The sequence below is a fragment of the Gallus gallus genome, chromosome 5 (assembly GCF_016699485.2).
Source record: "Gallus gallus isolate bGalGal1 chromosome 5, bGalGal1.mat.broiler.GRCg7b, whole genome shotgun sequence".
NCBI lineage: Eukaryota > Metazoa > Chordata > Aves > Galliformes > Phasianidae > Gallus > Gallus gallus.
Window position 1 is genome coordinate 25,722,566 of NC_052536.1, and position 23,149 is coordinate 25,745,714.

At 45.0% G+C, this 23,149-nt stretch overlaps 2 protein-coding genes across 24 annotated transcripts in view; one reads left to right on the plus strand and one right to left on the minus strand.

The window, feature by feature from the left end:
* The window catches only part of NUMB (NUMB, endocytic adaptor protein), a 130,358-nt gene that overhangs the window by 34,225 nt on the left and 72,984 nt on the right, over positions 1–23,149 (plus strand). For 6 of the 23 annotated variants that reach the window (XM_015286934.4, XM_015286941.4, XM_015286938.4 and 3 more), the window contains exons 1-2: positions 2,903–2,954; positions 10,198–10,498. The gene's annotated coding sequence lies outside the window, so the exon portion shown is untranslated. The other 17 variants (XM_015286936.4, XM_040700600.2, XM_040700608.2 and 14 more) reach the window with 9 other exon arrangements.
* Positions 1,772–2,982, minus strand: LOC121111003 (translation initiation factor IF-2-like). The gene is made up of 2 exons (XM_040701922.2): positions 2,147–2,982; positions 1,772–2,003 (listed from the first exon to the last, which is right to left on the minus strand). The coding sequence occupies exons 1-2, from the start codon at positions 2,630–2,632 to the stop codon at positions 1,869–1,871; spliced, it is 621 nt and encodes a 206-aa protein (XP_040557856.1). The 5' UTR covers positions 2,633–2,982; the 3' UTR covers positions 1,772–1,868.

Genomic DNA, 23,149 nt, shown 5'->3' on the forward strand with positions numbered 1-23,149 from the left:
CAGATTTGTATTGCTACTAGAGGCACTCTTTTCAAATTGTTTTTGACCATTTTCAGTGCTCAGTCACACAAACAAGCTCTCACATTTTACCTCTGTTATCAAAAAGGTGGAATTCCTCTGGGGTGAGTGCAGTTAGAGCAACATAAAAATGCTTATGTTGTAGTATTTATACTGGTATGGCTTGTTCCTAGAAGGGGTAGTATTACAGTGCGATTAGAGAAGGGAGATTTAATCGCCAACATTGTTTTAGATAGCCAATAGGAAGGAATGATGTTAAGCCTCTGGGTATCTGCGCTGAGGACATGGAGTTTGTATTATCATGAGCGCGTGTGTAATATACTCTCAGCTCCTTAGGGGATAGCATACTATCCTGCTGTCCCAGTGAGACCAGAAAGGATCTTGTCTAAAATGGTACCGCTATGAGGAGCACGCGGGCACAACGTACACAGCCAGCTCCATTATCCAGCATATACCCACAGAACGCTCTTCTCTTAAAAGGTAGGAAAGGGGCAGTAGGGCTGGATATCTTTGATGTGCTATGATGTCTCTTCCATTTCTTTGTTACTAAAAAAAAAACTAAAGCACCCTGAAGCTCTGCTTCCAATATGAGGCCTTGGAGAACTAATTTTCATTGCAACTCTGTGCATGAAGACTGACTGTACAGAGCGAGACCCACAGGTCAGTGTAGCAAATGTGCCGTTTGCTGTGTTGGATGCTCAGCTGCTTCTGTTAAGGTGATGTCTGGGGTCACCTTCCTTTCCTTTCCCACCAAAACAACCGCTTTCCCTTTGGTCACCAATGACTATATGAGGAGCTGGGAGATACAAACAGCTGAGCAGTCAAGTAGTATAGTAACAAATCAAATTAAATCTCTGATAAATATTTGTAAGAGCTACAGATAGCTGAAGCATATACAGGAACTTTAGTTACAATAGGATGTCCTATCCTTTTCTTTACCTGCCCTCAGGTAATTCTCATTTCAGAGCAGAGTGTCTTTATATTACAAAGATGCTTAGAAATTGCTTAGAATTTGAAGTGCAATGCACTATGTTTTACCAAAAGCGTTGTCACAGGTCCAGAGGTGGCGAATACTATGAAGAGTTAAACCAAAGTCATGGGGAATGCAACACATTAGGAGCTATGTCAGGCCAGAAATGATTGCAGGTTTTGTAACCACACGAGAGATCTTAGGGCTGGTAGAAATGCCTGCCTAGTCATTTTGGGACACTGGCTGAAACATCGCTGTGTTGTGCTGCTGTCTGAGAGCAGCACTCTGAAAGTAACAGAGGCAGCTGTGAGAAGGAGAGCTGCTATCTGCTTTGGTTTTGCTTTCTGTAGTAATGGTGACGGGAGGACGGTTGGACTTGATCTTCTAGGTCCTTTCCAGCCTTGTGATTCTATGATTCTGAGCAGAGTGATGTGAGATGTAATAATATTTTTTTCTTCTTAGTTTAATACTCAGACATGTGGTGACGTGGGGGGACAGAGCGTCAGTCTGAAACTGGGTTTGTGTCATCCTCCTGCTTCTGTCCCAGCACCTTCAATGTGAATGATTTTTGCACACCGTGTTTTGAAATGAGCACCGATTCCAGTTCCCTTATGTTCTGTTCCGGGTGTGTGCCTGTTCACATTATAGCCCATATTCATTGTCACTCTCTTTCTTTGCTTGATTCGGGAACAAAGAGGAGCAAGGGGTACTGGTGCATGCAGGGAAGAGATAGTGGAGATAATGAGATAATGAAACAGAGAAACCTTACGTAATCTTTATATTTCAATTTCCTGAGGTGTTGTTTGTCAGTTTATTTATTTATTTACTTCTTTCTTTTCCAGCTGAACGCTCCAGGACCTATTTCAGCTTGCATTTTGGATCAAGTAGCCGTGTGAATGCCTGGTGAGAGAGGAGACAGCGGCTGGGAACAGGCAGCCCAGGTAAAATGCCTCAGCAGGGCCGGGTGAGAGCAGTCAGCGTTGGGGTGTCCGCCGTGCGCGGCGCAGCCTCCCCGCTTTGAAAAACAGAGGAAGCGGCTCTTAGGGGCGGCTGACCGGGGCTATTCGAGGCACCACCGTGCCCTGGGGATGGCGCCGGGCCCCGCCGTGTGCGGACCGTGATCCCCACGGCAGCACTGCCCTTCCACTCGGCCCCCACCTGCCTCCTCGCCGCGCTGCCGCCGGCCTGGGGCCTCCCCTGCGAGGGCCTTTCCCAGCCCTCGCACGGGGAAGGCACCCGACCTGCGGAAAAGCCTCGACAGCGACGGCGAGGGATGCTTCTGGCAACACGACGCTCCTTGGCCCTCCCTCCCGCACGGCTCCGCGCGTTTCCACGGCTGCCGCAGCTGACATCTGCCTGCGGGGGTGACTGCTTTTGTAGGAAGGGAAGGAAGCCGACAGCGCAGCGAAAGCCGGAGCTGTTCTGTGGAAGGCAGGGCCCTGCTCGTGGGGCGGCCACACCGCCCCGAGGGTCTCCAGGCCTCGGCTCGGGGGCAGGAAGCAGATTTCTGCCCGGACCGCTGCAGCGAAGCCCCCCGCCGCGGCCCGGATGACACCCGCCCGGCCTCCGCGCACCCCGGCTGCCCCCCGCCCCAACGCGGCCTAACCCCGAGCGGGGAGGCGGGCCCACGGCCGCAGCTGGCATCCCCGGCAGCCTATCGCGGCTCTCCCTTTCGACCGCTTCACCCAATCGGGAACGGCAGAATGGAGTGGGGGCGCCAAAGCCCCTGAGTGAATAAAACACTCGGGGGGCCCGTGGGCGGAGAGGGGCGGGGCCGGAGCTTTGACGGGAAGCGCCGCGCGGCCATCCCAGGGCAGAGCGACGGGAAGGGCGGCCAATAGGCGGCCGGGATGGGCGTGGCGGGCGGCGGGGACGGGTGCCGCTGCGGGGAGGGGGGAGCGGCGGCGCTGCTCTGTGGCGACGGGCGGCTGAGGAGGCGCCGGAGGGAGGCGGCTGCGGCCGGCAGGTGAGCGCCTCTGGGCCGCGGGGCGGGGTGAGGCCGGGCCGGAGCCGCAGCGAGCGAGGGGCCGCGGGCGGGGCGCCGGGGGGGAGGGGGTTACGGGCGCGGGGCAGCGGAGCCTGAGGGGATCTGTGGGGGGGCGCGGGCGGAGGCGCCCCGGGGAAGTACGTGAGGGGCCGGGGGAGGCGGCGACGCCCTGCGGCGCCCGCCCTGGGGCAGGGGGGCGGCGGGCCGGGTCCGGGGTGGGGCGCCCGAGCGCGGCGCAGGTGGAGCCGGCGGGGGCGGCCTCGAGGGCCTGGCGGCGGGCGGGGAGACCCCGGAGCCCCCGGCCCCGCGGAGCGGCCCCCGGCGCTTCCTGCTCCTCCGCCGCCGGCTGCCAGAGTCCTCCTCCAGGCCCCGCGCCCGGCCGAGGGTCCCCCGGTGCCGCCCGGCCCGCGCCGCTTTGTAGCGGCCCCGGTGCGGAGGAGCAGCCCTCAGCCCCGGCCCGGCGAGGTGCCCTCACCGTGGGGGAATCCTGTGGGGCCGAGGCGCCCGCCGCTCGGTTCGATGCTCGGTGGGAGCTGTTGGAGCGGCCCCTGAGGTGAGGATCGCGTCTTCCCACCTGGGAGCGCGGCTCTCGGCTTCGCCTTCCTGCGTGGAGCAGCTGCACAATGGGAGCTGGTATCGGGCAGAAGGCGGCGGGGATGGGCGAGCAACAGCGTGCGGCTGGGGCCGGAGGGAGCAGCGGGCAGGCACAGCCCGGCTTCGTTTTCGGGAGCTGAGGGAGGGTTAAGCACGGCTTCTGTTTGGAATGTGCTTAACTCATTTTATTGCACCGATGGAAACGAGCCGTTCTGGTGAGCGACGTGGTGCATCCCTCAGAGGAGAGCCCCTGCCTCGCAGCAGCCCTGCTCTGAAGCTCCCTCAGCTCGGTGGATTTATGTAACCTGCTCATTAGTGCTCTGTGAAATGATAAGGGAGCTCTTGCTCTGATTCCTATTCAATGTGTGTGTTATCGCGTTGTCGAGGGTCTTGTCAATGATTCTCATCCATCCGTCTGGACTGGGAGATGCTTCTGACCACCACAGTGTCCGGCTGTAATGTCGGTGGAGTTGGATTTGTGGTTTTCATTTTTGGCTTTCTTGCCTCTCCAGCTGGGGTCCGGCGTGGGGGGGTGAGACGGAAGGCACAGTCATTCCGTTTGGCCAGAGTACTACTCTAGCTGTGGCTTGTAGAAAATGTGTAAATATTGAAATGGATTTCTGACTCATCACTTCTATTTGACTTTATTGATCTATGGTTACTGCTAACATGCTCTCTACGATTATGCAGAAGTTAATAGTTACCATAGAGCAGCAGTATTGTTTTTCTGCTCATTACTGTGTTTTCCATTTCTTCATCTCTTGGCAATTCTCTGTGGAAATGTTGCTTTTTTTTTTTCTCTCCCTAGCAAAAATCTCATGGAAGGAATACAAAAAATAATGTGAACAAAGTCCAAAAGAACGAATGTGAGATGTGTTCATCCTTGCCCATGGTTCTTAAGTTGTTTTGATAGCCTGGGTTATGCGGCGGTAAACTGTTTCATCTGTAGCTGTGTTAGGTGTTGGTTTTAAGGCTCAGTGAAAACTCTGATGTGTACAGCTCCAAACATAACACATCAAAGAACTTTTCTTTCTTTCTAAAGCCTAAAGAAGAAACACAATTCACGTAAAACATTTAAATCCTTATTAGCTTAGAACTTATTTTTCAGCCTGGGAATGACTTTCCTGCACATATTACTGCTCTCAGATGCGTGAAAGATGAAGGTGCACGTAAACTAGGCAGAGTAGACAAATTTATCTTCCTATTTTGGTGCTGGAAAACCTTCTGGTGTTGCAGTAGTAGCTGACAGCACTGTGTTTCGGAAGAAGAAAAACCAACCAACAAGCCACATTGGGCTCTCAGAACTCACAAGACTCCCAGCATTATGTTTTGTAGCATGGTTTAGCTGCTTGGTGTTGGAATGATCTTCAAGTACTTTTCTTTCTCCAATAATGGGAATGGTGGGTGAAGAGCTTGCTGAAATAACAGTAAAAATCCATGGAAAAGTACTTACCTCCCCAGTAATAGGGGCTAGAAGAAATACATACTGTTGTGCAGCTTTAATAGTGCTCTTAACTGCTTGCTTCAGCACTCCACAGGGCTCTCGAATACTGCCTGTAGCTGGCTTTATTCTGCTGCTAATATTGGTGAAGCTGCATAATATAAAAACAAAAACAAACAAAAAAATCAAAGCACCGAGTTGTCCTTATGTTATAGGAAAATAAGTCTTCTACCTCCGGAAGAGACGTTCTGCAGAACCTTGATGGTGAGAGATTCTTGTGGCAGCCTGAGCTCATGCCACTGCACTCACCTGACCCTCTAACCCGGTATTTTTTTCTTTTCTAGGGTAGATTAGATGTTATTATAGCAGTTTATTAAGCAAACTTGGTTTAATCTTATGTGAAACTGGGGCTTTAATTTTGCTTTTGAAGTTCCTTCACCAGTGAACACGTTGAAATTACAGATACTTGTTCAATCCAGGGATCTTGATTTGCTGGGTGACATCAGAGCTTGCTGCCTTTATCTGTAGAAGGTCGAGCAGGAACTTATGCATGCTAGATCTTCTAAGGTGTCCTCTAGGGCATTGTCACCAGAGCAGATGTCTCTGGTGGTACTTCCACCAAAAAGAGTTACTCTTTTGTCACTCCGTCTTTGCTGATCCAGCTGAAAATGGTGGTACAGAAAAATACTCAGCTTCATTTGGATCGGCTGCCTGAACAGGCTGGCTGACTGCGTGGCTGTGTGAATGTTACTGCCTGTACGGGGGAGGAGGTTGTGACCTCTTCTCTGAAGCAACTCTCCTAGGTTTGCCTAAGCCCGTCTAGAAACTTGGCAGTTTAAACTGGGGCTGCGGTCGTTCATCCTCCTTCCTGTCCGTGTGTCTTTCCATGCTGGCACGGGAGTCTTTGTGTCTAGGAGTTCAAGTCCGGGAGTTAAGTCAAGCTGGCGTAATGAATTGCTGCTTGCTTTGTTAGGTTTTGGCTGGATCGTGTTTCTGACCATTGGGTCGGTGAGGGTGGCGGTGGGAGGTGGGGCCGTGGGTTGATTTAAATTTGCTTGAGTTTTTTTCGTATCTGTGCCCTTCTATCAAATCACCCGGGTTAGCAAAGACCTGTGGCAAATTACTTTATGTTGGCTTGGCTGATGAAAACTCAAACTGGAAAAAGTTCTTCCATTTCTTGGAGTGACGCGTTGGTGTGGGCGGCAGCGGCCAGGGGAAGGGCAGCAGCCTCACAGTGACACAGCTGTGTCTGGGAGAGGATGTGCTCATCTCAGCTGTGGGATCTGTCAAATACCCATTTGGAACTGATGTTCTTTACAGCGTGCAGTCAAGGCAGATGTTGCATCAGGAACGAGAACTTTCCTAACAAGATCAGGGGGATTATTCTACCGTACAGGAGGCAGCGCTCTTCCTTTTTTCATTGACTGAGACTTGTACTGATAAACTCATGAGCGTTAATAGACTGCTATCAATCTGGAAGTCCAAATGGCGTCACATCATGTTAACTGCTGTTACTCATCCATCCAGAATCCTTTCAACTGTATTGGAGGAGGCAGATCTGCGAGAGCCGCGGTTGCTCCCCTCAGCACTCGTCTTTTGCTGAGCCGTTTGCACAGTTGTGATGTTCCATAGTTACCAAACCTGATGTTTCTGGTAGCGATTTATGCATATACGCCTTCTGTTTGTGCAGTGTTGTGACTGAAAGGCTGTCAGGACAAATGATTTGTATACGAGACATTGGCTGACAGAGGATTGGGGATGCCCAACTGTGAAGATTCTCTTGAAGAAAAAGTGGACCATACAGCAGAGTTTGAGGGTCAGGGCAAGTTCTTGGCTTCCTTCGGTGCTGAAGCTGTAGGATTCTTGGGTTTTGATGTTGAAGCCAGACCCCAAATTCTTAGCCTTCTAAGTAAAATGCTGTTTTCAAGTGTTTTAAAGCTTGGACCATAGCGTTTGGATTTTTTTCTCATTGCCCCTCCTTCTTCAGGAAAGCATGATTAATTCTGTCATTCCAGTCTGGGCCTTACTCTCAACAGTGAACTGATTTTAGTGTGTTAAAAAAGCTTGTCTCGGAGATGCTTTGACATTCCCAAGGCATGCAGTTGGCTGATGGGCGCTGCGTGCATAGCTGCTGAGCTCGGAGTTACTGGCTTTGCCTTGCGAGCGACCGCTTCGTGGCTGTTAAACTCCTGGGTCTCCGGTTAGCTAATAGCTCTGTGTTGATTTTAGGTTTTGACTGAGGGTGGACCGCTTTCAAAGGCACTAATTCATCAACTATTAAAGTGAAAATCTGGAGGGTGTGGGAGTTGGTTCCCTGGTAAGGAGGGATGGCACGGGTAGAAGCTGGGTTGACAATTCCAGTCAGTCAGTTCTAAACTTCTAGTAATTAATGGTGAAAGTGTTGGGCTCGTGCTTTGCTTTGTATGCACGATATGAGAGGAAAGAAAGTATGTACTTTCCTTCTAATGTGCTTAATGGAAATCTTCCAATCTTGTTCTTGGATGTTTTTCTCTGTAGCTCAGACAGTTTGTTTTGTAGAAACTTCACCTTTGCTTCCTTTGCTTTTTGCTCTGGTATTTGTCTCTTGCTCACTCTATCAACCTGAGTTCTGTGGATAACAGCCATGGGGTGCTCCTGCTTGTCAGGCACCGGCTGATGCCCACTTGATTGGTGCCAGTCCCTGTAACTGCTGCAGAGCCATCTCAGCGGAGAGAAAGATTCGTGTGCAGCCTTTTCCCCTGGTGTGGATATGCAGAGAGCTTTACTAATATGTTTTTAGGTATGTACTTTTTTTTTCTGGTTATTTTGTTGTCAAAGGCTGCTTCGTGTGATCTTTCTGCTGCCCAGTAGTGAATTATCAGTAGTCTCGTTAATGGTTACATCGAATTGTTCAGTGTCTTCTTTTAACAGTCCTTGAACGTTATCAGAAGCTAATGAATATTAAATGTTCAGGTTTGCTTGTGCCTCTAAATGCTGGTGTTCCTGCATGGGTTGCCGTATCTATGTGGGAACAGCTCTTACACTGTGTGCTTTTGGTAACTAGATTTACATGGAGTGGCTGTGGAAGTGTCATGATACCTGTATGCATAGCGTTTATTTACAAATTGGGATGACTGGCTGTTTAGATTTTCTTGTCATTATTTTGTGCTGGGCTGGGGGGATGGAGGGGCAGTTTGTTCCAGATGCCTTTCAACTGTGCACCACGCGTGGATTTTCCTATGTAAAGAAAGCCTGTAAAAAGGCCGCTAGGTCTGTGCAGCTGGGCGGCCCAGCTGAAAGTCAGCCTCGTGCAGGCAGGCGAAGGGCTGCAACTTCATCAGCCTCTATCTCTTTGTCCAGGTATTAATCCATTTCCTTCCGTAAAGTGCTTGTCGTTGTAACACCCTTTTCATATTTGGTTACATGTTCTACATTTAAGCTGTGTTTTGGTTTTAATATATGCAGTCAGCACATCGAAGGCAGTGTGAGTGCCGTGTAAAACTCTCTGGATGCCCTTTGGAGAAAGGCCTCGCGTTACTGTGAAATCTGGACTGCTTATCATTGTGTTTACCTGTCTGCAATAGGGTTATGCAGGATCCATTTTCTCTTTAGGCCTTGATGTGTTTCAGTAAATTCTGAGATGGCCTGGGGGCTTCTCTACCAGGTTGGGAGGAGTGGGATGGGCTCTGCGTTTGGTCATTGCTGCGCCGTCCCCAGGAGCGGTGGCACATTGAGGACTTGTAGGATTTCCCTGGGCCCTTTCCCAGCCCGAATGCTTCATGACTTTGGTTTTCATAAGAAGTTCTCAAAGCCCGGGAGCCTTCCGAATAATGTCACCCTGATTCTTCTTTTCCTCAGCGCCGCAATAGGAAAGTTTGTGGCTGCTCAAAGGCATAAAGGAAAGGCTTGTGAGATTGTTTTGGCTCAAACTTGAACAGCCAAAATAGGTATTTGTTTGCTGCGTGGTGTGGTGGGACCTCTTTAGAGAGGTGTGTGCATAATATTGCCTGATGGTTTTCCTCCTCCTTCCAGGTACAGAGTTTGTGCCTCAGAAATGGTAATTCTTGCTTGAATGCAAGATCTCTGGGAGCTGTTGGCGCGAGTGTGATACGATTTCGTGTTGGTTACCTCACGTTTCTGACATAACTCTTCAACTTTAATTTGGGATGAGATCAGTTTTTCTCTGTGTCATCCTCGCTTTGGTCTTCATTTGCTTGGCATGCAGGAGGTTATTCCCAATGTAGTTTGAGCACCCAGACAGCCTATGGTATTTTGCCTGGGCGCAAACTGGAAATACACTATTTGTTGACTTTTAGCTGAGGACCCATTTCCGCACATCTTATAGAGTAAACATTATTTGTCATTCAAGTGAAAAACAATTTGGCTCCGGCACGTTGCAATTTAGCGGTTGTGAAATTGGTGTTTTAATGCTGTAGATTTACTTCTTCCCCCCTTCTGTTTGAGGCAGGCGGGGCTGAGCATACAGATACACTGAATGCTGTGAGGTCCTGGGAAGTGTTACTCTTGTCACACAACTACTAAGGATGACAAATAAGTTGATCAAGACAATGTGGGGTTTTTTTTTAATGAAATCCAGGGCAAAAAAATCTGAGTCAGTCTTAATTTCCTTATTCCTCAATTTCCTGTCTTAATTTCCTAATAATGAACTGCAGTTCTTTGCTAGGAACCAGTGTGTTCACTTAGTAGGAAAAAGATTTTCCACAAAAGAGCTTGCCTTCTCCTGTTGATTGTTGTGTCTGATCTGCCGGCATTTGGCTGATTGGACAGTTTATCACCCTTTCATCTCCTATGATTCACAAAAAAGAACCCACTTAGCTGCAGGGTTAGGACACTTAGGCACTGTGGTGTGTGCTGGAATTGTCCAAGATGCTGGGCTGTGGCTGATCTCTGGTCTCTCTTGCTGATGGCTAAGCTGCTTGCCCAGCTGGAATTCCACTTTAAAGCATAACTCAAATCGGTCCTTGGGATCCTTTCTTGAAACTGTTCCGGTCCAGAATGTGTCTCTGTTGCTTTGGCCTGGTTTGCTTTCCACATCATTTTTTTTGTTTGGTGGTTAGTTCTCACTCTGCTTTTCAGGTAAGGCCCTGAGTAATTAGTAAGGGCCCACATTAAGGCTGTTCCTTTATGCATGCGAATTTGTAGGAACTCAGCTTAATAAAAAATGGCTTATTTTTTCTTTCTTTCCAGGTTTGTTTTCGACAGGATCGGTTCCCTGTTTCCACTTCTGCAAGCAGTAGTGCTGGAGCTGTGGGTGGGGGAGACAGCACGGAGGGGCTGTGCTGTTGCTAAAAGGAAGTGACACGGATCCGGTGCGTGCTGCCCGTGGGGCTGTGAGCTGGCTCCTTCTGGAAGTGGTCCTGCCTGCCTCACCCTCACCAGGGTCCACCCGAAGTGAAGATTGTGCATGCAGGAGCTCTTCCCTTGGCGTTTCTTCCAAATGCATAAGTGATGCCCGCATAGGAGAGAGACCACTGATAACTTGGTACAGGTAATGAAGGCTGCGTGCCTCTACAGTAGAGAGGAGTCTGTAGCTCTATTCTTGTGGGCAACCAACTACTGGTTGTCTTGCCGTAGGACATAGGTTTCATTGATGAGGACACATCTCATGAAATTACTATAGTGCGCATGGCTACACCATTATCATACCTGTTACTAGTAAATAGCAAGATGTTATCTGAACTAGCGATGTTCTGTTCATGACTTCACTGTTGGTTCCCACTATGGTGTATCACGATCCACTGACTTGCATAATAGCTTGAGAAGTAAGGATTTCTGCAAGGAAAGGTTGCACAGCCCTCTACTCACAAGTAAATAGTAGTAATTGCATGAATGTCTTTTTTTTTTTTTTACGGCATTAGATCACATGGGAAATGGAACCGGTTGGAGTAGACAGAATATAGGCAAATGATAAGATAATTGGTGATTGTGATGATACAGTTATACCTTGCTAATGATAATGTTACTATAGCGGGGAAATAAAAATCGCGTCTTGAGATCTTCCTACCTTTAGATCTCTGACAATGAATAAAAAGCACATTCCTTAAAGGAGCTAGGCGATGGGCTTGGTTGGTTTCTTTTTTTTCCCCTCACATATACGAGCCTCTGGCTCCAGTTATATCTGGAAATGTACAAACATGCTTATTCCAATCTCCTTAATGTGGCTTTTACATAAATGATTGCTTGTTACTCAGTTTACTGCTTTGGCGTTTGGTTTGGGTAAATTCTCTATAAGCTTCCTTTCTCCTTTCAAAGATGGTCTTTCAGCTTTCCTAATGCACATCATTCGCTATAAGACTATCATATGGATAAAAACTGATCAGTTGCAACTGTGTGCCTTTTAGCTTCGTGAAATAACTAATGATTTGTTTACTCATCTATCTGAGAGAGCATTACATCCGGTCTAGTTCTGTGCAAAGAGATACTAGATCAATCTGCTGTGAATTGCTGTCCCAGTTTCTTCAGTGGGAAGGGACTGGCATCTGCCAGCCTTACGTCATATCACCCCCACATCCTGAGGACTGCTGTTCTGTGTTAGGTGTAAAATAGCTGCAGCTGCTGTGCTTGGAAATTCTGATTGGCATTACTTCCGTCTTCCAGGACTTGTTTTCAGATACACTTGGTTATATTTTGGAATATCACAAAACTATAGTTTTTTTTTGGTTTGTTTTGTTTTTGCACTGGATATTCTTTGGTTTACCATGTGGTGCAGTATTTGCAAGGCAGGTATGTCTGGCAGGACCTGCAGCAATACTGTCCTAAAGCTACAGGTGTAATTCTTGGGACGTACTGTTTACAGAAAGTGGGGAATGGTGCCAGTATGAGGTATGCTGGGAATTGCTTCTCCAGGCAGCTGTTTTCATGGAACTATGACTAGCTCTTCCACTCAGCACTTATAGCTTCTGAAAGCATAAGCGAAGCAGTTTGTTGAATCCTGGTCTTACATCTCCACTCCTTATAGACGCATCAGAAAGACTGAAGACAATTATTAATGCAGGAAGGTAGCAAGGGTGGTGGTTGGTTTTTTTTGGCATGTTTGGTTTTTTTTCCCACAGAGTACCATGTTAGGGGTTTTCTTCCTTTGCAAACATGTAATAGTCTCTGTCAGGTGCTGCTGAGGAGTATTGTTCGACAAAGTGTAGTTGGTTGTGTATGCTTCTGTTTTTTAAAGTATTTTTTAAGGATGTAATGTTCTACTAGTAATTCTGGTATGGAGTGTACTGGCGTTAATCTCATTTGTGCTTAGGTGCTAAAGCAAACGGTGTTACTTTGTTAAATTAGATATTTTCTAGTTCTTTGGTTGAACATCTAATTATCTGCTGTTTTAAGTTTGGAAATAAATCCAGGAACACCTGAATCCTTCATTCTTAATTCTTTTTTTTTTCCCCATACAATTTGTAAACTGTTACACCTTTCTAAAGATAGGAACTTGTGTCCCCTCACCACCCTTACGAGATATGGTAACATTTGCATAAGATTTAACCAAGAGAAGTGTCCCTGATGCACGTTGCTTTCTTACAGTTGTTATTCTCTGATGGAGTTGGGATCATTTAAGGTCAGATGCTTGGAAAATGTGTTCAGTTACTGATTAGACAGTACCATGGTTCTTTACGCTCAGTCTTGTCCAGAGCAAAGTTAAGGAAGCTCTTCACATGCATGTAAATTTTCTTATGACTCATCTTTCTTGGAACCGAAATATCATTTACTGTTTATCTGAAAGGTGTCACAGTATTTCCTTTTAATGTGCTTGAAATTCTCCTTTATTTTGTAGTCAGTCTGTTTGGCTTTTAAGCAGGTAGCAGCGCTTTTTTTCAACTGTGACTAGTAGAACGTCTTGATATCTAAAATATAAGTTAAGCAGCAGGAGAGGCAGAACAGCAGCAGACTGAATAATGTTGTTTGATCAGTTAAATAAATCCAAGGTGTAGCTCTGATTCAGTACTGAGTTTTTGTGAAGAATGTTCAAGAAGAGTGTGAATGTTGTGAAAAATTGTGGAGAAAATCATGAATGCTTCCAACATTAACAGTGAGGCTCCTGGCATGCCAGACTCAGAGTTGAGAGTCACGCTTTGTTGTTTTGTTTGTTTGTTTGTTTTGATACATAATGGAAAGCTATGCGTGCAAGAATGTCATTGAAAAGCATATTTACTGCTCAGTGTAGCAAATAAAATAGAGACAGTTCTCCAAACCTTACTTTCTATGGTTAAGGTGCCATGCTAAGCTGCAAGATGCTCATAATCCTTGGCATTTGGGGTTGCAAACCTCATTTGAAGTTCATAACCTTTCTGTGGTTTACAGGTTGTTCTTTCAAAAATACCACTGAAGGAGGTGGCGTGGGAGCCTCTACACAAGACGGTGGTATGACATTCACAGCAACAGCCCAGGATGTGAGCTCTAAGCTCAAAACTGGATTTCCCCAGCAAATTCAGTTGGCAAACAAAAACATCTTATCCTGGCAATGATGCTACTGACTATGTCTAAGGGTGGCCCTGGTTAGCTCATGTTATTTTCAGCCTATATGCCACCTCTGAAGGAGGAGATCTCTGTGCTGTTCATGTGCTTCTGCAGCATTTCTGTGTTTGACTCCTTGGTAAACCGTAACCATTCATTCAACCGTCAGGAAACTAAACCAGGAAAAGAGCAAATCTTTTGTGCTGGTGTGGTGAGCTGAATCAAGAAGGTCACTTGCAGATGGTGGTTGAAGCTGGCTCTTGTTTCTATGTGGAGTTGCATGCTGCTGGTTTTGGGGATGGTAGGAGAATGAGAAGGTTGGTTGTGTTCTGAGGGGGAAGTTGTGCAAAGCAGCAAACAAAGAAGGAATTGTCTGTGGAAACAGGTTGTATTTCAGTTTTTCATGAGGAGGAAGTGTTTTGTGTCATTTTGAGGATGTTCCTCGTTGCAGAAAATAGTACATACTTTGCTGGACTTCAGAGGTAGGAGAGGGCAAATGTGGCCTTCGAGTAGGGCACCCTTCTGATGGAGGAGATGAAGGTGGGGGTGCCAGGGACTGTCTTGAGGACTGGGTAGGGCTTTTTGGGGGTCTTTTTTATGTATGGTTACAACTCTGTTCCTTGGTGTATGGGTTTTTGGTTTTGAATGTGGTTTCCTTAGTCACAGGGATGTTGGGAGGGTGGTGGTGGGCAGCTGCCAGCACTGAGGAAATAGGCCATATGCCACAGCTCTTCAGCCATGGCTAAAGCCAGCAAGTTTGGGGCTTGCATGGAAACAAGCAGCTTAGAGAACTTGTGTTACACAAAACCTCTAGCAGTGGCAAACCTGGGCCATGAGAGGAAGGGAGTTATTGCTTGCAGGTCCTTAATGTCTGTTTTCATCTCCCCTCATTGCTGTCTGTCATTCCCTGTGCTTCTAAAGAGATGGAAGAGCCTTTTGTCTGTGTGCCTGGGAAACCTCATTTATTTCAGGAACTGGTTCTTAAAATGCTGAGCTCAGTGAGCGTTGATTTTTGAGATGTTGTAATGGAAACAAGTGCTTTATATATATGAGTGTTTGAATTTTTTTTTTTTTTAATTTAATCAGCTCCTGTTTTCAGAAAGATTGAATCAGATCTGATAGGTTTTGTATTTCAGTACCTTTTCATGGTGAGCCCTACGTACCTTTCAGGCAAAAGGCTGTAGCAGTGCCAGGTGCCACGCTGAGACTGGGAGTGTTGTCAGGCCTGAGTCCCCAGGGCAGCTCTGCTCGGAGTACAGAATTCCTGACAAAATGAACTTGAACCAACCTGCGCAAGGAGACCTGAAGTACAACCGAGCTCAGTTCAGTTTAAAAATACATTGCATAGACCAGTTATTATGAGGTAAACACCTTTGTATTTGTGGAAGAGCTGAAGAATTTTAGTCACGAAAGCAATGTAGTATGATTATAGACTCAGAAGTGCTTATTTGGAAAGGAGGAAGTGTTTAATTTCAGTCTGCTCCCGCCAACTTTCTGTAATGCTCCATGCTGCCAAATGCCAAGTTGAATCATTGCTTTTAAAAGTTATTTCCAAGTAGACCTGCATTATACCTGTGACTTAGCAGAAGCAGCTGAATATTAAGTGTGCTTTGACTTTTTTCCCGATGAAGATGGCTACTGTGTTTACTCCACTCCACTATACTTCAGCACTTGATCCTTAACATTTGCATGGAATTTTCCCACTCGTAGCTGGCACTTGTTTTCTTTAAAGAGTGGTGATTGAGCTGACTTTCCGAATAGGCAGCAAACAGCAGAGCTGAAGATACGTGGCTTCTCGGTTTGTTTAGCTTTACGAGGATGGCTGATGTAGAAAAATATTAATTGGGTAATATACACTTTGTTTTTTTTATTATAAGTCTGGTTTTGCCCAAACTGTTGTAGGTTCAATTTCCTGTGCACTCCGTCAGATGGTAACTATATATGCCATTACAAAGTCCATGTGCTCTTGCTATTTAAACACTGCCATTTATTCTTGCTCTGTGCTTTAAAAGCCTCTAAATTTGTTAGTACTCATAAATTACTGATAGGACGTTATTTGAGCTTGAGTTGCAGTAACAATGATAGATTTTGAGAAGGGAGCCTATACTTTTCTTTCTGCCCCTTTGGTCTGGTGCATGGCACCAGGGGAGCAGTTGATTTGCTGTGGCACAGCTGTGAATTGGTTCTTCTTTGCCTAGTAGAGTTTTCCTGTATTTCTGTATTTATTTGTCAATTTTTCTGTATGTTAATACTGTGAAGGAGATCCACTATGTTCTACGTGTTGGATAAATATTTCTTTGTGCCAGAAGTAATGAGGGTTATTTGTACAATGATGTCTTCAAAAGTGGATGTTCTCGTGTTACTACCAAAGCTCTACCTGTTTTTCTAATAGCTTATGAGTCTGTATATATCAGGCTGCATCAATCCCAAGCAAAGCAGAATGCCTTATCCCGTCCCTGTTTTGCTGGAAACAAAGATCAAAGCTCTTTCTGAATTTGGCAAGTAGCTCTTGCATTGTTTTGTGTAACTGATTTTTTTTTTTTAATTTTATTTTTAATGTGGCTGGATGCCCTCATCTTTGCAAAATAGATTGGGCATGGGCACTGTGGGGCACTCCTGGTAGGTGCTGGGGCGAGCTGCCTTGCAGTGAGGTGTGAGACTGCTGTTCAGACAGTCCTGCAGATAGACCTTGGGATGGCTGCAGAGAAGTCTGAGCCTGAGGACGATGATAAATAATGGATGTCTTTGAGCGCTCTTTGATACAAAGGAGGTGTTACAGTAATGAATGCGATTGGTAATCCAGGTTATTTGCTGTGACATCCTTCCCCCCTGCAATGATTACTTATGTAACTCCTCTAATTTTCTTAAATTGTAGTGAGAATGAATTGCCTTCTCTGAGCTGCCTTCAGTCCAGCTAGTTTTCCAATTTGTTTAGCTCTGATAGCAGTTACTTCAGATTCTAACGTCACAATTTGTTTTGATGCTCCTTCTCAGAACAAGCTGTTCTTTAGGAATGTGAACAGGTTTGTTTCAAAGTGAAGTATTTAATTTCTAATAGAAATTAAACCAGGAAAAAGACTGAGAGTCTTCAAAGTGAGAATGTATATTAGCAGAAACACTGAAGGCTTTTGGAGGGCCATTTCCGATTGATTCTGAAATAGTTCGGATGAAGTCTGCCTCCTTGAAGTTGACTTTGAAAGGTGTGTTTTTCTACTTGTTTCATAAAACTTGAGCATGAATAAAATTCATTTTCTCCTTGTCAAACCCAAGTTTCCATTATTCTTCAAACGGGAAAGCTTAAGAGTTAGGAACTTTTGAAAAACTTGAAAGGGAAGTTCTTATCCTGGAAAGCCAGGCTTTAATACTGAGCAGATGAAACAACTTTTCGTCCTTGTTTCCTCATTGGAAAAGCTCACTAAAAACAAATATACCTTAAGAGAAAGGTTCTACCTGGAAATGGCTGCCAATTCTTATCCCACAGGTGCTTTCAGAAGGGCTTGCTGCTGTTGTAGGTTGAAGCTCAGGTGCTGGTTTCAGGGTGATTGGTAACCCAAAGGCTGTGAGTGCCTCAGATTGGATTGTGCAGGTGAAGATCTTCCTGCAAAAGCACTGGAGGACTGCGTTGTCTCAGCGCACAGTTGGTTTTTGTTGAAGTGGTTTATTTTATTAGCACAGAAATGATGTCTGCACTGAGGAAGTATCAGCAGTAGGAGTGAAGGAATGCATTACTTGAAACACACTTCTGTTCAAGGTATGTTTTACCTTGTGGCTCTTAGGGCCTAAGCATACTTAAGCAATGATCCTGGAGCAGGCACATATAAGGCAACCTTTTTCTTCCTCCCACGATCTTACTCTCAGTTTGATCTTTATTAATTTTCGGGTGTTAAAAAGCACATCCTTTCTTCAAGGTGAAAGGTGTGTCTGAAAGACACTTCAAGGAGGAAAAAAAAATACAAGGAATTAAGTAATTAGATGTTACAAGTAGGCAGCGAGGACTGTTTAAATAGCAGTAACTTGCATAACTTATGTGTTTTTTTTTTTACTTTATGGATGCTGGAGTCATAAGGTCTGCCTTGATGCTTTTGAAATCAGTTCCAGATACAGAAGTGAGGGAAGGATCTCACAGTTAGGGTAAGTCACAGGTCTGTAACTTGCAGTTAGTTCTGTCACACTGACTGAAGCTGCTTAGTCTTGTAAATTTAGCAGCATTCACAGTTAATCTAACAATTAGAATTTGTTTTAAAATACATAGACTTTTTAACACCTAGATATCCCCTGTTACTTTGCTGAGAGTGAGGATGAACCAGATGGTGTGATTGTTGGGTACTGAGAGAACTGGTTAGTAACAGTGACTGAAAACGGGTAGTGTTTTTCAACTCACAGAACTTAAATTGTGCAGCCTTGTCTATAGCAACCCTTCCTGCAAAGGCAATTTCCGTGCAGTTGCTAGGAGAACCTCGGGTCAGCTGGTAGTGGCAGAGATGGAAAATTGGCCATTTCCAGCTTCTCTCCTGAGCCTCAGCTCTTCTGGGACTGTGGCAGTGTTAACCACAAGTGCCAATCTAAAACGCTTAAAAGGTGTGTGGTGATTATTTTTCAATTCTGACTGAGAGAATGAATGCAAGCTGGTGCTCTCAAGAGAATGTATTTATTAGCAGCCTCGAGAGCTAGCCTACTAGTAAATGACATCAAGAGCTTTCGGGAAGAGGGCTTTCTTCTTTGAGTAAGATGATTTTAGAGATCAGAATGTGTCTTAATAGTACTAGCAAACAAACGTGAAGTCTGTTTCTCTAGGTGTGCTTTGTCATCAGCATCTCCACTTTTCCTTGTACGGCTTTTAGCGACAAAACAGAACTTGAAATAAAAAATACTAGCAATAGTGGAAAGAATAGATGTGTCTGGTAATTGGATAATATGCAAATACTGAAGCAGTTTGGCGTACGCTGTCTTTGCATCTAGCACTTTTGCTATAAGCAATTCTTCACAAGAGGGGTTTGCCACTATAATTTGAGTCTAGAAGTCCTGTAGATTTGCAAAGGAGGGTCTCCTTGCTTTTAGAGTAACTGGTTGTGGAGGCAGTGTGTTCTTCACAAATTCACAATTTGTAAAGTAGCTTAGGTGTATTTCACCAGTAAAGTGAGAAACTTCTGTATTTATTCGTTTTCTCTTCTATTGCACTTGTAAACATGAAGGTAATTTCGGTGTCAAGAACAGAAAAGGCTAAATTTCTCACAGGTTTCCTTTTCTTTGTTAAGGTAGATGTTCTTTACAATGTGTATTCAAATGAAGAACTGAGGCAAGGTCTGGTAATTACTGATAACACAAGTACCAAGGTCCAGTTATGTACAGGTGTTCACTTAAAACTCTATGCTAAAGCAATCTCTACTGTTTTTCTGTCTTAATTGTCTTAAGCAAGGCAGACGTCAGTTGCTTTGAAACTCTGCATAGTGGTTCAGGTCTTTGAAAGATAATTTCTAATAACAAATAATAACAGGGGAGAACATTGCCAAAGTATAAAGGAAATTGTGAAATGTGGTTTATGGTTACTGATGTAATGTTAAATTTTGTTAGTAATGTCTACCTAGAAAAACTACTGATACTAGAAAAATTAGAAAAATTGGTGCTAGTACAGTCACAAAATGGACAGATGAAGACAAACTTTCATCATTTAACGTTTGTCCCCCCAGGAGTTTACGTAGGTGTGCAGAAGCAATTCCTAGCATGGGCAATATTGCAGTTAACCCTTGTCAGTGCTTTGCGTTAGCACACCTTCGTTATGGTGAAACACAGAGTTCCAAGTGGAATAGATTTTTGTCTGCACTGACAAGCCATAAAAATCCAGGTTTTCTTCACTCTGCCAGGAGTGCTAACGTATTCGTGGTGCAGTGGAGTGAAAGTCTGAGCTTGCAGACTGTAGGTTGACCACTGTGCTTGCTGGGGGAAAAATAAATCAACTTCAGTTGAGTTAGTTCAGTCCTGGTTTGTTAGGCTATTGGTGGCTGTTGTACTCAGAAGCCTGTTGGCTGTATCAAGGACAGCCAGCTCTTAGCATAGGGTCCAAATTTGCTTTTAAAACAGATTTCTCTCTCTTTATTGTTTTGTGCAGTGTTTTTTTCTTTCTTTTTTCTTCTGACCCTTTGTAATGCCTAAATATAGTCAATACTTGTCTTTGGGGATTTTCTCTGGGTTGCTGAGCAATAGATGCATAGATGCAAAGTCAACTCTCACCCTGCAAGGTCTATTAGCTGGTGCTTATTACTGTGCCTCCAAACCAGCGATGCTTGCGGGTCCCAGCTGGGCTGAGGAGGCAGCACAGCTGCTCTCACGCTCCATGCAGAATTAGTTTCCACCCAGAGCTGGTTCTGCACAGGGCAGACGTGTGTGCTGTGGTACTGCTCTGCCGTGCAGTTCTGGGTGTGTCACAGAGATGCTGCTTTGTGTGAGCTGCTCGCACTGTCTTTTCACTGGGCTTTTTGCAGGAGGTGGGGGAAGCAAGAGGAAGCACAAGCCCTGGGCCCTGGGTAGCTCTGCATCACTGCTGAGCACTGGGCTACGCTGGGCCTGGGCCAGGAGGAAGGTTGGTTGAGGAAGTTCTGGTTCTGACTCTCCCTGGTGTTAAGGGCAGTGGCTCTGAGCTGACTCTGCTTGGGTGGGTCCCAGGCTTTGTTGCAAGGGATAATGCTGCTATAGCTCAGTCTGCCTTTGTCCTAGGTAATGGAAGTCTGTTCTTTGTATTGATTCAGTCTGCAAACAGTGGGCTGTATGAAAGTGGGTCCCGAGTTGACTGAGTTATCCACTCTTAGGTACTGCAGCTGCTGTAACTCTTTTTCTCTTCTATGTTTGGAGAAAGCAAAACAAACTTTGCACTGTGGTGTCTCTTTTTCATCCTGATAGAGTTAGAAAGGAATAATATCTTAACAGGGGAGCCTAGCATTCATTCCCATAGCTCTATAAAACTATCTGGTGTGAAATACGTACTTTAGCACATTTCCAATTAAATTAATCTGCTTCCAGTATACTCAAAAGCTTTTTTTTTTTTTAAAAAAAAAAAAAGGCAGGAAAGGCAAATCCTCAGACTTTCAGTGAAGTATCTCCTAGTCCAGAGTTTGAGTCACAGGTAAAACTGTTTAAATAAAACATTTGTGGGACCCAGAGTACTGATTAGTTAAAATTAAATGCAGCTGGTGCCTCCCTTGTAGTCCCAGGCGTTTGTGATTGAGGCTGGAGTGCACGTGCCCTTTGCCTGCTCACCTGCTGGCCTTCATGAAATTTCTTATCAAGATGGTAAGGTTCGGAGTTGTCTCATTGCCTGGAATAAGGACTGTGACACTCATAGGGTAAGTGTGCTTATCTGGAAGGTCCATGTGTTTGGGTAGATGCCCTTAAAGAGCCTGGCCAGACATAGGACTTGAGAGTTTGTCTCAAGGATAGATGCTTGAGAATTGCTTAGAGAGAAGAAAAGTTAAACAAGGTGTGTTAGCTTACAGAGGGGCTTACTGCACTGAATGGTGACCTGATTTGGTGAAGAGGCTTTATGCACGGGGGGTTCGTTATCTCAGTCTGAGTCTGCCCCACAGCCCCACTAGGAAGGAGGAGAGTGGCAGCTCTGAGATGCAGCCAGTCTAAGCTCTGGGGTGCAGACATCTTTTCCTGCTTCTGCATTTACCTGCATGGTGTTTAGATAATGCCTGTGTTGAGCATCTGTTTTCCTTGTTTTCTTTCCTTATGGCAGCATTTCAAACTAAACCAGGTAAGTCTAATTGTGTACCCTTTACTAGGACGTTGTAATTAGACATTAGATACTATAGTTTCTTTTAGTGACTGTGACAAAAGCTTATGCAAAGTAGACCTAAAGCAACAAAGCTGTGTTAGATTTGAACTATACTTTATGCTGTTAATTGAGTTTTCCTTACTTTTTTTTCTAAACTTCAGAAGTTGGATTTTCCTTGTGTGCCCTGGCAAATTATTCTAGTGGCTAGGAGGATGCAAATCTTAGTCTAGTATCAAATAACAGCTACTTGATCTAGCAGGAAAAAAAGCAAAAGATGAAAAGAAGTTTGAAGTCTTTGTAATTTAGGTTGAGCAAGTTGTTGCTTCATTTTTTGTTATGTATTTCAGAAGTCAATTGTCCTGAGTGTAAGAGCTCAATATGTGTGTTTATGTTGAGGGGGAAGGTTGGGCAGGATGGCATTGTGACGTTACAAAGCTTGTTTTAGAACATGAGTGCTGGAACTCTGGGCAAAGCTTCAGCGATAAATGTGGAGGTGAGTGTGCTGCTGGTAGCTCTGCCCCTTCTTCTGTCACACATCCCTTCTGTCTTTTGCAGCGTCCTGTGCTCAGCTCTCTTCTTAGCATAGCTAGTAGTCAGGGTAGTCCCAGTGATGGAGATCGGCATCGATGTTCCTTCTTGTGTATACGTGATCTTACTTCTGGTTTGCCATATTGCATATTGAGGTCACATAGCTGTTAGGAGGAACCTGTGGCCGTAACTAGACCTTTATTACCTCTGAGCTTCTCAGTTGCTAATATTTGCTGATTTTGCTATTAATTGCTTGGTCCCAGGCGTAAGTACGGTAGAAGCAATGTTAAGCCTAAAGCTAATCTGGGCTGCACGCAAATAGAAGTACCTTCTTTCTCTTTCCCTCGTGGGCTCCTGTTTACCCTCTAATCCAATTAGTTGGGTGCACAAGTAAACGTGTAACCCACTATAATTTCAGATGACGCAGCTAAATGTTAGGAGTGGTAGATACCTTTATGTAACTCTGTGGAACTTGTGATTATGGTGATGCTTGTGACAGAAATAGTGGGACTGCGCTTCATTATTTATTCGTTACATGTTTGTATTATGGCAGTCAGGGGACTCCTCAATGAAGAGCAAAGAAAGAATTGATTACTCTCTCTCTCTCTCTCTCTCTCTATATATATATATATGCTTCATTTTCGAATGAGTAACGTAAGAAACCTTAATAAATGAGCTCCGGAGTACGTCCTTTAGTTTTCTCATTAGCTTCTGTGGCTGTTGCAGGAGCTTCCAAAATGTGAAGCAAACGTGAAAATCTGTGGAGTGTTCCTGTTAAAAATATTGCATTTTCTGAATGTGGTAGAATGTGAAGGAGAGAAAGCAGGATATAAAATCAAGTGTTTCTGTACTGTGGATCTGACTGAATTGTGCGAGTCGAGACTTGTTCCTTTCTCTCTACCAAACACGAGCTGGTGTATATTTATTTGAAATAATGCATAGGTTATGTTTCCAGTTAGTCTATTTTAAGTTGTTTAGATTAACTTCCCTTCAAGTAGTTCTTAGGAAGATGGAATTTAGTGCTGCGTTGGAATGTTTAAACATGCTCATTTTTTCCAAAGAAGCTGAAAAACCTATTGCACTTAACTGCTATTTAGTGCAAAGTGCTGTCCAAACTTTTGGAAAGGAAGCCAGAAACAGCAAACCAGGATCTTCTAAAGAATATTCCATTCCATACATCTGAAAGCAGTTTATGAAAAATGTTGTTAGAAACCTCAGATGGCACCCTTCGGTTTAAAGGGATAGTAAAGTGACTCATGCTTTAGAAACGAAAAAGTAATCTATAGTGCTTTTTGTCTCAGAATAGGAGAAGGGGTTGACTCTGGATATAAAGTGCTGACCTTTATTGCGTTTGCATTAGGCAGAATTATTAACATTGTATTGTAGAGGCTG